This window comes from Ostrea edulis, chromosome 9, assembly GCF_947568905.1.
Source record: "Ostrea edulis chromosome 9, xbOstEdul1.1, whole genome shotgun sequence".
Lineage (NCBI taxonomy): Eukaryota > Metazoa > Mollusca > Bivalvia > Ostreida > Ostreidae > Ostrea > Ostrea edulis.
The window spans coordinates 11,539,684-11,557,521 of NC_079172.1; the positions used below are offsets into that span (position 1 = coordinate 11,539,684).

The following is a 17,838-nucleotide window of genomic DNA, read 5'->3' on the forward strand; positions in this document are numbered from 1 at the left end:
GTTTCTCTCTTGGATTCTCTGGTGATAGGTTTGTTTCTTCTAGGTGCTGGTTTGGGTCTAGGTTTGTTGATCTCAAGTTCAAATTCATCAAGGTGACCAATAGGCAAAAGTAAGTTTCGATGCAGTGTTCTTTGTATCTTTCCGTTACTTTCCTTCTTGACCACATAAACTGGAATGTCTTCATTGGGCTGGCAGTAAACTATATATGGCTCTTCCTCCCATTTATCAGATAGTTTATGCTTCCCATCAAATGCGACGATCTTCACTAGGACTCTGTCTCCTGGTCGGATTACAGCTCCTCTAACTTTGATATCATAATTCTTTTTCTGTCTTTGTTGTGCTTTTTCAATGGAATCTTTGGCTAATTTGTAGGAGTTTTCCAATTTCGATTTCAAATTTGCAATATATTTATGAAGAGTTCCTGTTTTGTCTTGGTCATAAGTGTTGAAGATGATGTCAACTGGTAATTTCGGTTCTCGACCAAACATTAAAAAGAAAGGTGATTGTCCAGTTGTTTCCTGTCTCATAGAATTGTAGGCATGAACTAATGAAGATATGTATGATTTCCAGTCCTGCTTTTGGTAATTTTCTAGTGTCCCTAACATTTTGATCAAAGTTCGATTAAACCTCTCCGTCAACCCATTTCCCATAGGGTGGTATGGCGTGGTTCTTGATTTCTCAATTCCCAATATACTGCATAATTCTTTGATAATGTGGGATTCAAACTGTGCTCCTTGATCACTGTGGAGTTTCAATGGAATGCCATAATGAACTATGAAGTTGTTATATAATGCTTCAGCTGTTGTCTTTGCTGTCTGATTTCTTGTAACTATGGCTTGGGCATATCTCGTAAAATGATCTGTAATGACGAGTATATTTTCATAACCACCTTTGGAGGTTTCTAATTTCAAGTAGTCCACATATAACAGTTCTAGAGGTTGAAAAGTTCTGATGTTCGTCAATGGAGCTCTTTCGTTAGTCGGTGTTTTTCTCAGAAGACATCGTCTGCAGTTGCTAATATACTTTTCAACATCAGAAGTCATTCCATGCCAGTAAAATCTATCTCTGATCAAACTAATGGTCTTTTCTCTTCCAGGATGTCCCATTTCGGTATGAAGAAGGTAAAGTACTTTCTTGATACATAACTTGGGTAAAATAACCTGCGTCTTGACTTCTTCATTAACTGTGATCTGTCTAACTAAAATTCCATTTTTGATTTTCAGTTTGGCAAAGTTTCGAAACATTGCAGCATGTTGTTGTGAAAAATTGAACGGTAGCTGATGTTTTCTTGGCTGGTCATTATTTTTGACATATGGTATCCAAAAGCATAATACAAGATCATTCTCTTGGTAGTACTGTAAATCAATCTCGGTGTAGTCTGATAAATCTGGTAACTGTCCTACTGCAGATGTTGTCATAGATAGGCATTGTACGTATGGCAATACATTTAGAGAATTACAAATGGCTTTGATGGAATCAGCTGGAATTCTGGACAAGCTGTCAGCATCAGCATTCTGACTACCAGGTCTATACTTGAGGTCAAAATCATAATTGGCTAGAGTTGCAACCCATCTTTGGCTTGTAGCATCCAACTTCGCTGATGTCATTACGTATGTAAGTGGGTTATTGTCAGTAAGTACCGTAAATGTGTTTCCATAAAGATAATCGTGGAATTTCTCGCAAACTGACCATTTTAAGGCAAGAAACTCTAACTTGTGAGCTGGATAATTTTTCTCACTCTTAGATAGGCTTCTGCTTGCATACGTTATAACTCGTTTTGCGCAATTTTGTAATTGGTATAATACAGCTCCAAGACTACTAGAAGATGCATCGGTATGAAGCTCAAATGGTTTGGTATAATCAGCATATCCCAGGATTGGATAAGTAATAAGCTTCTCTTTCAGGATGTTGAATGAATGTTCCTGCTCTGGACCCCATTTCCAACCAGCTGGTGGTGGTTTTGGTTTAGCTCCTTTTCGGGTCTTCTTCTTGGTGTCTGGTAGAAGGTCATTCAATGGACGAGCAATGTTGGAAAATCCTTCAATAAACCGACGATAATATCCAACGAAACCAAGGAATTTCCGTACTTCATCCGGATTAATAGGTGCTGGCCATTCTTTTACCTTATTAATCTTCTCTGGGTCTGGTTCAATACCCCTCTCTGAGACAATGTTTCCTACATATTTGACCTGTCGTCTAAAGAATTCACATTTCTTCGGAGATAATTTCAAATTGACATCTCTTAGTCGCTGGAAATTTTTTTCTACTCTTTCAAGATGTTCCTCAAAGGTTTTGGAGAATATTATTATATCGTCCAAATAGATGTAACAAATGTCAAGATGGAGTCCTTCAAAGCATTGTTCCATGAGTCGCTGGTACGTGGCTGGAGCATTTACTAAACCAAACGGCATTCGATTGTACTCGAAGAATCCAAGTGGGCCTACGGTAAATGCTGTCCGATCCTTATGATCCTCGTGTACCTCTATCTGATGGTAGCCACTTTTCATATCTAATATGGTGAAATACTTGTTCCCACTAAGTGCATCTAAGATATCCTCTATTCTAGGTAATGCATAGGAATCTTTCTTTGTGCGTTGGTTGAGTTGGCGATAGTCGACACACATTCTCAACTCGTTATTCTTCTTCCTGCATAAGACAACATTACTTGACCATGACGACTTTGATTTTCGGATAATTCCTCCATCTAATAACTGCTTCAAGTGTTGCTTAATTTCAGAAAACATAGATGGTGGAATGCGACGTGGACGTTGTTTAAATGGCGTATCATCCTGTAGTTCAATTTGATGTCTGACCATTTGTGTACAGCCAATATCTGTGTCGGACTTTGAGAAGACATCTGTGTATGTCAATAGTAGTTTCTCACTTAATTGAATCTGGTTGGTCGTCAAAGTCTCTCTTTCCAGCTTGATTAGCTCCAGTAAATGGTCTGTGGCTTGTGCTGCATTGCAAATGTTGAGATCTTCTATGACTACAGGCTGTATCTCACAAAGAGTAGATCTTGGTTGGATTTGAACTGTCCTAGTTGTTACATTGTCAATGCACACTTTGACTAAGTTTCGTGCTGGATAACTATAGTTGATGATTGTGGGCTGTATATCGAGATCAGATGGAATGTTGGAATCAGTAGTTGCTTGAAGAAGGGCTGGTGTTGTTTGGTGTGGAATAGCTCTATGAATGTAGCCTGATATAGTGACGCTAGAGTTAGGTGGTATGACAACTGGTCGAACTTCTGCGGATTTAACTATCCCTAGTCTGTTCTGTTGTTTCCTAAGTTCTTTAGCCTGTAACGTCATACTTCGGAACGCTAAATACCATGGAGTGTGTAATTTGGCTGTCTGTAGATATCTGTCTCCATAGTTCGTATGTATATCAGTGAGGAGATGATGAAGTATGTTGGTTCCAAGAAGAATAGGTACTTTCTGATTGTAGTTACTGTCCGGGACAACGAGGATAGGATACTCTGCTAAGTTAGAATGAGGTAGTCCTGTAGATGTTATACTGGCCTCTATATATCCACAATATGGTAATGTTCCTCCATCTGCACACTCTATGTGTAGGATTTCAGTCATGGGATGCAGTGGTAAATCTGAGAGACATGTTTCATAGTATAATTTACTCACGGTGGACACAGTAGAACCTGTATCAATTAGAGATGTTACTTCCATGTTATTGATAAAAATTTGTACTTCTGACGCGCTCCCAACTAAAACAGTTTCTGTTTTCTTTGTGTTCTCAAATGTAGGGCGTCTGTTCCTGAAATGACCTAACGTCTGCCCCTCGGCGCAGGTCTGCTGAAGTTTAAATTACGCTGGCTGTGATCCATCATGACGCGACAATTTCTTGCAATGTGTCCAGGTTGGTGGCACTTAAAGCATATAGGTTTGCCTTCCTCAGTCTCATATGGTTCAGGATGAGGATTCTGAGAATATTTGCTGGATGATGTTTGTTTTGGTTCCCAATTCCTTCTATCTGAATCATTTTCATGTCTCTGTTTGTCCCTTGTCTCCGTGTATTGAGAATAATTGGAATTTGTTTTCCTCTTTCTTTTGGGATTTTCAAGTTCCTGTACTTTGGTTGTTAATTGCTGAACCATGGCCTTGAGCTCTTTGATATCATCCTCTCTTTCAGTACTGGTTGATGTTACTGCCATCTTTAAATGTGTTTTCCTGATGGTATCGTGTTCTTTCTCCACCAGTCTAATTTCTTTCCGAAGTTCATCGAAATCCAAAATCTGGTCGAACTTGTATCCAGTAATATCTTTGATCCATTGATGAAGTCCATTCCAGTACTTTGATCTCAACTTTTCATTTGATTCTTCTTTCCGAGCTACTCCTTTGATGACTGCCTTCCTATATATTTCCTCTAATCTGCAACTCCAACTCATAGTTGTCTCATTCGGTTCTTGCTTTGCACTATAAAATCGTTCCATGATAGTTTCTCCTCTCTCAACTGTTCCGAAAATACTTTCCATCTTATCCAAAATCTGACATATGGTGGCATCAGGTCCAATTCTCATCAAAACACTCCCAGCCTCTCCTTTGAGAGATCGCCTTATTGCTTGTGCAATGACTCCTTCTGCATACTTCTCCTTAATCAGACAATCCACTTCATACCGCCATAGGTCATATGTAGTCTCATGTTTCCCATCTCCCGAAAAGCATGAAATCTTTGGAATGTAGTTTCCTTGTCTAGTAGTAAGCGTATGTTCAGTTTCTGGTTCCTTTTTAATTTCAGTTTCATTCATATTTGAGACAAAATCAGACATCCATTTCTTGAAGTCAGCAGTTGAATCGGCTTTTGGTTTGATATTCATTTCCTTGAATGCATTCGCAATCTGCGTAAGCTCCTCCTGAGATAGCTCCGCCATGTTGGTTTTGAAGTTTCGCTAAAGCTCACTCGGATAGTATGAATTTTTTTAATATATTAAATTTATGATTAATCCCTAACACTTAATAATGATAATTATTTCTTGAATAACTTATTTTAAAAAAAATTTAAATGGATTATCTAAGAGCTTAATTAAATTGCAACTAATTAGTGGCTAATATTTCTTATGACTAAGATTCAAATAACTTTAATTGTGTTTGATAAACTCTAAACCAAGAAAATAAATTAACTCTAAATATGGATCTTTAAAAAATAAATAAATTGAAGTCAACTAGCAACACAAGTGATGATGAAATCTAAAGTTAACCTAGAATGATTTAACTTTACAATGCAAAATATATATAAGTTGATATTAAGATTTCAAAAGCTAAATAAATTCAGTGAACCTGATGAAATTGATTATTTATGAAAGAAGAATAACTCTGGAAAGTATCAATGAATGATGGTGTGCAGTCAGGCGTGACAAAAAAATTTGAACAGGGGTTGTACACTGGATGAATAATACTCAACCAAAAAGAAGAAAAAATTGGTAGCACCCTGTAGAATGATATATATACCTCAACTAATGAAGATATAGCAAACAAATAAACTTAACTAATAGTAATTAATGATAAACCAACTATGCAATACTAATTACATTCTAAAGCAATAAGTTTGTAATGCACTGCAGAATTACCCAAGTATGAACTAATCAAGTTAACCTTAAATAAATGACTTAATTACTGACCTTGATCAGAATTCTTGATGAATTCAGGTATACACTGTACTACATGTACTTAACTAAGTAAATCTAAGGTATACAAAAATGAGCTAAACAAATTGCTAAATACACACAAAAAATAATTCAACCTTACCGTGCTGGCAACTTTAGAAACACAGAATATGAAACACACACAGTTCAGCTTCACTAAAAGTCAATGATTTCATTTTTCACTGTCACTAATCAATGTTCTCCTGGTCCTCAGACTCTGTTTCTGGGGGTGGTCTTCCAGCACTGATCCTGGTCCCTTCCGGTCCTGGTCCACTAGGTCTCCTAGTCCATCCGATGGTCCCTTACCAATCAGTCAGTCAGTCCCAACGTGGGCGCCAAATGTAATAGTGTGGATTGTATAGGTATATAAACAACTCAACACCAATGGTAGGGTTCTATCAGAGTTTGTATTCTTTTCTAATTAACTCTATGTGTGACACAGAGCCAAATTTCTGGTCAGGTCCATATGCTGGTAATAAATAGTCAAATTGTACTAGGAAAATCTTCTGGAAAACACTTCTATATTCTTAGAAGACAATTCAAAATGTGAACAATAGTAAAGAGAGGGAACTTAGACAACCAATGAAATTGGAGAGTTCTATATTCTATAAATATTTACATGGTGCTATTACTGACCATTATGATCTCATAATCTATAAATAACTTTAGAGATATTTGCATATACTATTAAGTTGTACATAAAATAAATTAAAAGTAAAGACAACTTTTGTCATGTACTAATCTTCATAATCTAAATAATGAAATAATATATTTACTTTAGAAAAATATCACCCTGTCACAAACACACGTACGGTACATGTATCTAAACGATTACAAACTTATTTATGTGTTTTTGATATGCGTTTTACAATGTACATCATACTGAAAATTTAAACCTAGGTGTGTACATGTATCAAAATTTAATATCTGGGCCAGGGAAGCCAAAACTTACATATAGATAACAAGTATTCCTTCTTGTGAAATTGAGATCAATTGTTTTATTTGAATTAAAATCAATTTATTTGACCATTGTTCATCTTTAGATTACTGGTTAATGGATTATGTCATTATTAACAACAAAGAGTGAGGTGTCATCTGCAAAAAGTCTTACATTATTTACCACATCGTTTATGTATAATAAAAACAAAAAGGACCTCAATACGAAACCCTGTGGAACTCCAAAATTAGTAATACTACTAAAAGAACTGAAACCATCGAGGACTACTTTCTGTATTCTTTCAGACAAGTAATTTTCATTCCAAGGAATTCCTAGTATTTGCTCAGAAATGCCATAATGTCTTACGTATATGCTGATTTATTAAAGGGACTGATTCACAATTTTCTCCAATTTTTTTTTTTCACTTTTAATTATCAAAATCTACAGCCTAATGTGTTTAAAAGAGTTCATATAAAAATTAAGGTTATACTTTATCACAGAAGCTCATTTTCGAGACTTTATTATTTGTTTTGTAAACAAAGATTGCGGTATGTTATTGTTTACGAAATTTTTAAAAGAAATGGATATCGATCTAAGTTTATTATATCTTTCACATTTCAAGCAGTTTTTGGGGTAAAATGTGTCATCTAAAAGTTAAAATTTGTGACTATGCAAACTTAAGATGCATTATATTTCACTTGTTTGTTTGTATACATAAAAAGACTCGAGTCTTTGTTTACATAACACAGATTTAAGGCTAAAATAAAGTTTTTATTCATTCATTCAGACGGTCAAAATTTTGGCTGTCAACATTAAATGAGTTATATTTTAAATGTTTACCATCAAAAATATTTTTATCAAAAATCGTGAACCAGTCCCTTTAAGCCACACCGTATCAAATGCTTTAGATATGTCACAGAAAACAAATCTAACATTGTCTAAATTATGTCACCGATTTGTAGACGAGTCAACTGCCTGGAAACCTGATTGATATTTATATAATATTTTATCATCTATTATGTGGATGTTTTACTATAATTTTTTGAAGTAATTTACATACTGCAGACGTTAAAGATATTGTTCTGCAATTGTTAACGTCTTGTGGACTGGACCGGTCGCGGTAGCTCAATGGTAGAGGGTTCGCTTCGTAACCGGGAGTCGTTAGTTCGAGCCCTGTTCGTGTCATGACGTTAACATTGCTCCTTCGCCAAATGCCGGGTATTTAGAAGCGAGAATCACGGTCCCGTGTCGCGACAGTCCTTGGCACGTCACATACACCTGGTGAGTCTCAATATGATTGATTTATTGAATATTGTTTAACATCCCGCTCGAGAATATTTCACTCATGTGGAGACGTCACCACTGCCGGTGAAAGGCTGCAAAATTTAAGCCTATGCTCGACGCTTATGGCCATTGAGCAGGGAAGAATCTTTATCGTGCCACACCTGCTGTGACACGGGATCTCGGTTTTTGCGGTCTCATCCGAAGGACCGCCCCATTTAGTCGCCCCTTATGACAAGCAAGGGGGTACCGAAGACCTATTCTAATCCGGATCCCCACGGGATGATGCCTCAATACGAGTAAAAAATTATCGACAGGACGTAAAACAAACAATCAATTATGTGGCCTTAATTCTAACACACAGGTGTAATATTAGCTAATTTCCATGTATTTGGAAGAGTTTGAGATTGTAATGTAGTGAAATTACCGTAACATGTTCCCCCATTTTCAAGTTTATATTCTAAATAATATCAGTACAAAAACTGTAAGTCAAGAAAAGGTTAAGTACGACTACACGTCCCTGGGTATATCGTAACTACACCTGTTATTAGATGTATAACAAATTTAAAAACAAAAAAACCTTATTAACATTAAAATTCTTGGCCCACAAACAATGGATTCATTTCAAAGAGGCTGTTTCAAGTAAATATTTGACCATACCATACCACCCCACCGCCACCTTAGAGTCATTTGAAAATATTCTAAAAATATTGATCGATCATTTTGTGGATTAAATTGATTGTAAAATTGACTACCACCATTTAAAAAAAAACAACACAAACATTACAGAGCAACAATGGGGAATCGTCCCTCTGTGGAAGTGTACATTACGTCAACTGACGTTGGCAGTGGTGACGTTGTAGGTTTCTTCTGTGGTCATGGTAACCAGGGTCGTTTAAGGAGCAAACCTGTGCCGAACCTCAAAGTTCCAGGCTTCAGAAAGAAAGACATCCTGAAAGACAAGGATCTCAGAAAATTCGAAGAAATAGACAACCACGCACTGAATGTAAGATATAGACAACCACACGCTCAAATGTAAGAAATAGACAACCACACGCTCAAATGTAAGAAATAGACAACCACACACTCAATGTAAGAAATAGACAACCACACACTGAATGTAAGAAATAGACAACCACACACTGAATGTAAGAAATAGACAACCACACACTCAATGTAAGAAATAGACAACCACACACTCAATGTAAGAAATAGACAACCACACGCTCAAATGTAAGAAATAGACAACCACACACTCAATGTAAGAAATAGACAACCACACACTCAATGTAAGAAATAGACAACCACACACTCAATGTAAGAAATAAACAACCACACACTCAATGTAAGAAATAGACAACCACACACTCAATGTAAGAAATAGACAACCACACACTCAATGTAAGAAATAGACAACCACCCACTCAATGTAAGAAATAGACAACCACACACTCAATGTAAGAAATAGATAACCACACGCTCAATGTAAGAAATAGACAACCACCCACTCAATGTAAGAAATAGACAACCACACACTCAATGTAAGAAATAGATAACCACACGCTCAATGTAAGAAATAGACAACCACACACTCAATGTAAGAAATAGACAACCACACACTGAATGTAAGAAATAGACAACCACACACTGAATGTAAGAAATAAACAACCACACACTGAATGTAAGAAATAGACAACCACACACTCAATGTAAGAAATAGACAACCACACACTCAATGTAAGAAATAAACAACCACACACTGAATGTAGGAAATAGACAACCACACACTCAATGTAAGAAATAGACAACCACACACTCAATGTAAGAAATAAAAAAAAACACGCATTTTAAATTTAATATAAGAAATAAACAACTGTGCATTAATAAAATGTAAAATAAGACAATTGAATGAAACATGTATCTAATGTAAAAATAAATACAGCCGTGCGTTAAACATTGGATTTATCATATTCTTCCCTCTTGAATAAAATATATTGTAAGGGATGTTACATAAGGTGTATATTTCATATCTAGTATTTTTGTAATCATGATATCATTCTGAATGGCAAACAGTCCATCATAGGAATTTACAAAATTTTGATAACTACTTGATAAATTTCACCTTGAATTTTCATTAGCACTATAGGAAGAGTATGTTTTACTAAAATATTTCTGAATAATTGTATTTTCATCCAAATATAAAATATTGGGGGGAAAATTACATAAAAATTTCCCTTTAACGATAAACATTTATCGTACATCATTAAAAACTGTTCAATCTTCTTTCGTTATACATTGCATACCATAATCCATGTATGTGACAATCGTCTGAATCATTGGTTAACGTTCCTATATCCTCGTGTTTCTTCCCAGGCTCCTTCAAGTGCCACGAAATCCGTCAAGAGTCTGATAAAGTACCTTGTAGCCATCGCAGAAACGGACGTGGAGAAAGTACGCGCCTTCTACAGATGGATAACGGCCAACATTAGGTACTAAGAGTTAGACAAACGATGCTCTCCAACAGCAGCCGTGACTGCTAACGAAGTCCAGACATATAATTATGATGGGACCACTTTCTCTATATTTCAGTTACGAGATTTCCAACTCCATGGGTGGCGGAGTGACACTATCCGATCCTAGCAGTGTGTTACGACGACGATGTGCGAATGCCGACGGCTACGCAAATCTATTTGCAACAATGTGCAAGTATGAAATAAGGAATACAAAAAGATACCGCTATGTACATCTAATATTACCGCCTTAACCACTTCTACCAGTAACATATATATCTGCATTATATATGTGTATTTTCTGTAGGGGTGCTGGCGTTCCTGTAGTTACGCTGTCGGGGTTTGCCAAGAGATCCGACTTCGACCCAGAGATTCCCTATACCCCACGTGACAAACCTGATCACACATGGAACGCCGTTTTCGTTGAGGAGGATTGGCGATTCGTTGACTGTTGTTGGGGTGGAGGATGGGAAGACGAAGAGGGTCGATGGAATCCGAAATTTGAGGAATTCTGGTTCTTAACAGATCCCGATAAGTTCATCAACGACCACTATCCGTGGACGAGCAGCGATACCAAAATAAACAATAACTGGCAGCTACTGAAACAACCAATCTCGTTGGATGAGTACAACAAAATAGTGAAGATGGAAGAAGTCTGTAGGGAGTGGGGGATAGATTTGTCCCATAAGGAGCCGTTACTCATCTTTAGGAAAGAGATCCACATCACCTTGGGAGCCAGCGTTCTCGTGCGCAACATCACTGCAACCATGGAAACAGTGGACAGAGTTAATATGGACCAGTATTCGGTGGTATATCGGTTCGACACCCTGACATTCAGTATACAATGCAGGCCTCCTTCACCAGGAACTTACGTGCTTAGAATATTTGGTCAGCGTGACGGCGTCTTGTCACATTCTCCCAAACTGCTTCTGAGGTACATCTTGAAATGCACCGATTCCAATAACTACGTCAAATCACTTCCCTACGTCTACACACATGCGCAGACCTACCAATGCACATTGCATGAGCCAAATTCGCGAGAGCTACCAGCCAAATCAAAAGTTAGATTACGGCTGTCGTCGCCACATCTCAGGCAGGTCAATGTTGAAAACATTCCCATGGAGTGTGACGAGAATGGTACATGGGAGGGGACTGTTCAGACCCCCCAGGCTGGGGAAACCATTGTAATATATGGTAGTACGTCTGACAATTCTCATGGGAGGTTCCACTCGTTGTACAAATTCTTCATTGTCTGAAAAACATGAAGTTTTATTACCTGTGTCAAGAAGACTGTTTATGGATTGTTACTCTGCCTGTCCGCTTGTCAATAGCATTACTCAGAATTTTTTCAAGAAAATGTAATTATAGGTGGATCCAGTCTTCCTGGTGAGCGGGTTGTGAAGACTCAGCGAGAGAAGAGATATAGATTTGGACGGGGGTGGCAGGGATAGATCGGAGATTTCCACGAACTTCCTATTAAATTTTGTGATATTATTTTACTATGCGATTTTGTTTCATTTTGTGCCTGTCTATGGTTGGTGAAGTTTGGACTTGTACCATAAACTACACGTATATCTTATTTGATAATAAATCAAGCAATTTTTCCACTCCGGGTTTGTGTTCCATGGAACAACATCAATTGATTTTAAAATAGCACGTCATTTCAATTGTTCACATCCTGGCTATGGGAGTGTGGTTAAAACGTGAAACTAGATGCGGTCATAAGACAGTAATACCCGTACACAAGTGTTTGCCTTTAAATATACTCTTCGTCATATTGATGTGACTGGCAAAGAAGCCACAATCGTTATTTTATAATTTACTTGATTATACATGATTAAATTAAGCATAAAATGCTCAGATGAGAATGTAGCCGATGGGCTTCCGGGGTGGGGGGGGGGGGGGGGGGGGGGGGGGGGGGGTATACATTACTACTTGCATATTTTCATGCCGATTTCAGATGTTTTACTTACTTTATACATATTTTGTAATATATTCTTTTTTAAAGTAAAGGCTGGTTTGTCGCATGAACTCGTAATGTTTAAATTGTTTTATTTTATTTGGAATGTTATATCTTATGCTCTGATTAATCTTATCATGTTTTACATTTTACATTGTTAAAGCGCTTAGAGTAATTACAAATTATATATGCGCTATATAAATGCCGCACATTATTATTATTATTAATGACATGCATTTGATGGTGGCTAAGTTAAGTGACATTGCTGCAGTAATGCATAAATATAAATATAGCGGTAATGTATACAGTACTATACTATCTAAGCATGAGGCAGTATTTGACAGTTTGGCATACCCCCCTATTTGGTACTTAAGGTCCCATATGGTGGTTAAATGCCTATATGGTATACCCAATATACTGACCAAATGGTGGTCGTTTTATTTCGTGTCAATATTATTAAAAAACAATGGGCTGGCGCGTTTGCACGGATATCTTGGCTTCTTCCCTGACATTGTTGCAGACTATAAAAGGCAACTCCCCCGACTTCCAGCGTAGCATTACAGCTGAGTTGATGAACAACACAGAGCAAGTGGTAAGTGAAGGTAAAATCACTCGTATTTATTCCTTACAAAACAATAATGTTCTTAATTTTTATAAAATTTCCACTTGGACGTCAAGTTCGCTTTTGCTGCGTTGTATTCAGAGCACTCCTTTGACCATGATGATCGTAGACCAGTAAAAGTACCCAATCGGAACTACTCGGCCTTTCTAGCTTCGCGATACCTTCCAAAATATGATTTGGCCCATGCATAAATTGTAAGAGGAGTTCAGGGAACCAAGTTTTTTTGTACAAAAAGCATAATTTTCGACCCCCATTTGGCCCCCAGGGCAAAAATAAAAATTCCAAAACCTTATTGCGCATCTACAGGACACCAGTAACCAATTTCCTAAAGATTATTAGGATACTGCTTAAAACGTAAAAAGAGTTCTGGGGACCTGAGTGTTCTTTTGTGCAAAAATGTCATTTTTCAACCCTCATTTGACCCCAGGGGTGAAAATAAAAATTCCAAAACCTTATTGCACATCTACAGGACACCAGCAATCATCATACAAAAGATTATTAGGATACTGCTTAAAATGTAAGAGGAGTTCTGGAAACAAGGGGTTTTGTTTGGTACAAAATCGTCAAATTTTCGACACCCACTTGGCCCCCAGGGCAAAAATAAAAATTCTGAAACCCTACTGTGCACCTACAGGACACCAGCAACCATCTCCCTAAAGATTATTAGGATACTGCTTAAAATGTAAGAAGAATTCTGGGAACCAGGGTTCTTTTGTGCCCCCCAAAAAAATGTAATTTTTCGACCCTCATCTGACTCCAGGGGTGAACATGAAGATTCCAAAACCCTATTGCACATCTACAGAACACCAGCAATCGTCTTCCAAAAGATTATTAGGCTACTGTGTAAATTATAAGATGAGTTCTGGGAACCAGGGTTGTGTTAAAAAGCATCATTTTCGACCCCCATTTGGCCCCCAGGGTGAAAATGAAAATTCCGAAACCTTATTGCACATCTACAGGACCCAACCAATCATCTTCCAAAAGATGATTAGGCTACTGCATGAAATGTAGGAGGAGTTCTGGGAACCAGGTTTTTGTTGAAAAAATGTCATTTTTTTTAACCCCAGTTTTGCTCCCAGGGTAAAATTGAATATCTAAAACCTTATCATATATCTACAGTACACCACCTATCATATTCCAAAAGATCAATTGGTTACCACTTGAAATAAAAGAGCAGTTTGAGGAAGAAGAAAATGTGACAGACGGACGGACGGACCAGGGTAACAACAATATACCGAACTTTCTTTAGAAAGTGCGGTATAATTATCCAAATAACAAAACGATTCCGTTAAAGTTGTTGAAACAACTCGCTCTCCCATCCCTAAACTATTAAACCCCCTTATACACATAGATAAAGCTTCTTGAACGTAGCCAAAAACGTGATACAGAAACGTGGTGAAATCTTAAGCGCAGTATCTTCATACACGGGAAACTACTCTCTCGAACATATTTAAAACAAGCGTAGCGGGATCGTGGTGAATAAAACAGGAAGGGAAAATGCAAAAGACAACGGGATTCGAACCCTTGCCCCTGAATATCTAGTCAAGTGCTCTACAAACTGAGGTATCTGGAACCGTCTGACCGCTACATCCCCCCCCCCCTTCTTAAATGTCTTTGCACCTTGAAGACAATCAACACAGGATCTTTATTCCCTGGCAGGAATTTTCCCCTGTCCGTTTCAGGGGCTGGTCTTCGGTAACAAATGTAAAAGGAAGGAAGAAAATGCAACGAAACAGACCAGGATATTCGAACCCAATTTTGTACAAGCCGAGTGGGTACATGCAAGGATACTTATGTGTACCAGTTTACAGTGGCGGATTCAGAGGGAAGGGGACTACGGGAGTTGCAACCACCCCCTCTTTTGGGTGTCATATTTTTAAGTGGTAAGTTTTTGCCATTCTGGGGCCTTCAACCCGCCCATCTTCTTTATTGGGCGGAAAAGGGTTGCAACCCCGCCCCCTTATTAAACATTTCTGGAATATATACAATGTTTAATTAAACATATAAATGTATAGATAACAAATGGTATAAAACATAGCAGACAGGATTTGACCCAATGATAGGTTGTATTGGCAAACTAAATCGTTACAACGACCATAGAATTTGAGAAATGCTTACTTTAAACGAGACATCTGAAACCCCTTCAACTTGTTTGTAAGTACCCTGCCTCGATTTAAAAACTTATCATACGCAGAGCGAGCTTTTATGCGTATCGAAGAAGTTGAGAGATGTAAACACCATATGATGGTGACAATTGAATATGGCTACATTAATTATGGGAATTTGACGATGGAGAAGCTAAAGTCATCCCGTTTGTCATAAAGTCGAGTTGCTAGCTTGCTGTTAAAATCTATGTTCAATAAAATATTTTGTACGAAGCAGATGTGCAAGATTCTGTGGTGTCTTTTATTTCGAGTTCACTGGGAAATATCGAATCGACAAATGAATGAAAATTATAATAGTATTGTAAATACTTAAGATAAAAAACAGATCCCCAACACATCATGAGAATGTGATTTCTAATCCATTGATATAGGTTCATGTACACATTCTCAGTAGCTGCGGGGATAGCCAAAAGAAGCCCATAAAACTGTCAATCCACGGACACACAGGCTGGTCACTATAGGGCCCCGTCTATAAATATATATATATTGTAGTACACACACATTTATCATTATTACATTTTATTTTTATCATAATTCATTTATTTATTCCTTATTACCATATAACCTCTAGCATCTATTGTATACATTCTGTTCGCTGAAATATTCCCCCAAAAAGAATTTGCTTTAGGAAACCTCGAACTTAATCCACATGTATCTATTTCAGGTTCATTAAGTCATGTTCCGTCTGCCATGTCTATTCCATCTTATCTAACACAATCCGCCAGAGTAAGTTTGCACATAACAAAAACGAAACGAATTACAAATCGAAAGTGGAACCCAGCAGACACACACACATTTTCATGAAATTAACGATAACAAAGATAGGATATTTTTGTTTTCTGGAAAATCCATCCTACGGCAATTCACAACAAATCTTATGTAACGATTCGAATCGGACAAATACATATAATCATTTCCTAGAGCTATTTGGATTCAGCAGAATAGATTAAAGTTATTCAACGGTGATGAATGGTTTAGGTACCAATATATTAATGTATTTGTTTGGATGTTGTTCCGAAATCCTTTCAATCAAAATTTAGTCAGGAGTTCGTTAAAAATGTAAGAGTTGTGTGTATAAGGAGCGTAGGAACGTTAACCAAGGCTCTTGCATGTAGGAGTAACATAAAATATTTCCCTGCCTTTTAAAACTATCTGAATACACATTCCTTTAATTCATTTTGATTTGAAATCGAATAATTAGAGGTTAGCCTACATTATTACCATTTCTTATATATAAGAACTAATTTTTCAGGATTATACTACAGAAAAGGGAAGTTAAATAGCAGTTTAAGATAAATAGATTCTTTCTTCTTTTTTGCATATACAATGTATACAGTTAAATACCTTTTAAAGGTTACGTATAAAAATAAATAAAAACGCTTGGATGCAACTCATTCACTCATTTATTCATTCACGTGTATTCAACATTTCTATAAATTATACCCAAGAATTAAGACAGCCCATCCAGGCATCTTGCACCGTTTTCACTGATGAATATATGCCGGTATATACCAGCCAATATGTATATGGTAAGATATTAAATCATATTAAACATACGAAGAACAAACCATCAGAGAAACAGACAATACTATTTCTGCGTGCATACTTACTGTTGGAGAAAATGAATGGGTGATACAATCATTTATATTGATTATTCCAAGTGTTGGCACAATACGCGGGAGGCAAGTTATCGTAACGGCAAAATATATATTATACACAAGTATGCTACAAACAATCGTTGAATTCTCTTTGACATTATTGAAAAGTAACGCCCTCAAATCATTAATGCAAACTTTATTTCATCAAATCTTGAATTTCAAACAGGCAAGTTTGTTTTAAGCAAGGGAAAAAGTTGTCTTGACTAGGGGGCGATGGTTTTAATTATGCTGAACGACATTTTAAAATATATTCTTAAACTACTTAAAATAGCTGAATGGGCGAAATAAGATTTCCCCGGGCGTTGTATTATGTACACAGTATAGTGCCAAAATAAACGTAATTAATCTATCGCTGAAAATTTTCAGAGCCTCAGTTACAAGTACTTGGAAATCCCACATCACAGATTCAAAAGGATGCAAAGACTTGCCGTCATGAACATCGAAATAACATTAATTTGAAAGGCAATTAAAATTAAAAACAATGAAAAATTAAATTATACAAAACTGAAAAAAACATTCCATCACAGCGGCGGATCTAAAGGGAGAGGTGTTACAACCGACTCCCCCTTTCAACGTTTGGTTAAATATTTTTAAAGATTTTTTTTTTTTTTTTTTTTTACCATTTTGGGGCCTTCAACTCCCCCCCCCCCCCCCCCCCCCCCCCCCCCCCCCCCCCCCCCTTAAGGTGCAAACTTGAGTCGCAACCCAATTTGACAATAATCTGGATCCGCCACTGAATCAGAAACACCGCGATTTCACAGATCTCATTATGACCTTGTGACCTAGGAGCTGGTCTTCCGGACTGTGGAAAATATGAATAAATTAATAAATTACCCCCAGTGTTGACATCTTTATCAAAACGATTTTAAAGGTGATTTTATAGCAGAATCATATTTTTCATTTCTTCATTTTATTTTCAACAATCCGGAAAACGAGCTTATCTATGCTATTATCTTATGTAGCCTTCTTGCAGGGTTGTAGACGCTCACTAAACGATACCCCCTACCTTTTCACAATGGAAATCATTAGAATACGTAAATAAATTT

The 17,838-nt window shown here is 37.1% G+C and overlaps 1 protein-coding gene across 2 annotated transcripts in view; it reads left to right on the forward strand.

Annotated features, from left to right (window-relative positions):
• The window catches only part of LOC125660497 (uncharacterized), a 65,440-nt gene extending 53,446 nt beyond the window's left edge, over nt 1-11,994 (forward strand). For both annotated transcript variants that reach the window (XM_056148520.1, XM_056148519.1), the window contains exons 32-35: nt 8,667-8,883; nt 10,251-10,366; nt 10,467-10,583; nt 10,695-11,994. In XM_056148520.1, the coding sequence (XP_056004495.1) occupies nt 8,667-8,883; nt 10,251-10,366; nt 10,467-10,583; nt 10,695-11,643 (1,399 nt within the window). In that variant the 3' untranslated portion in view covers nt 11,644-11,994. The remainder of the gene's footprint in view (nt 1-8,666; nt 8,884-10,250; nt 10,367-10,466; nt 10,584-10,694) is intronic.
• Nucleotides 11,995-17,838: the final 5,844 nt, after the last annotated feature.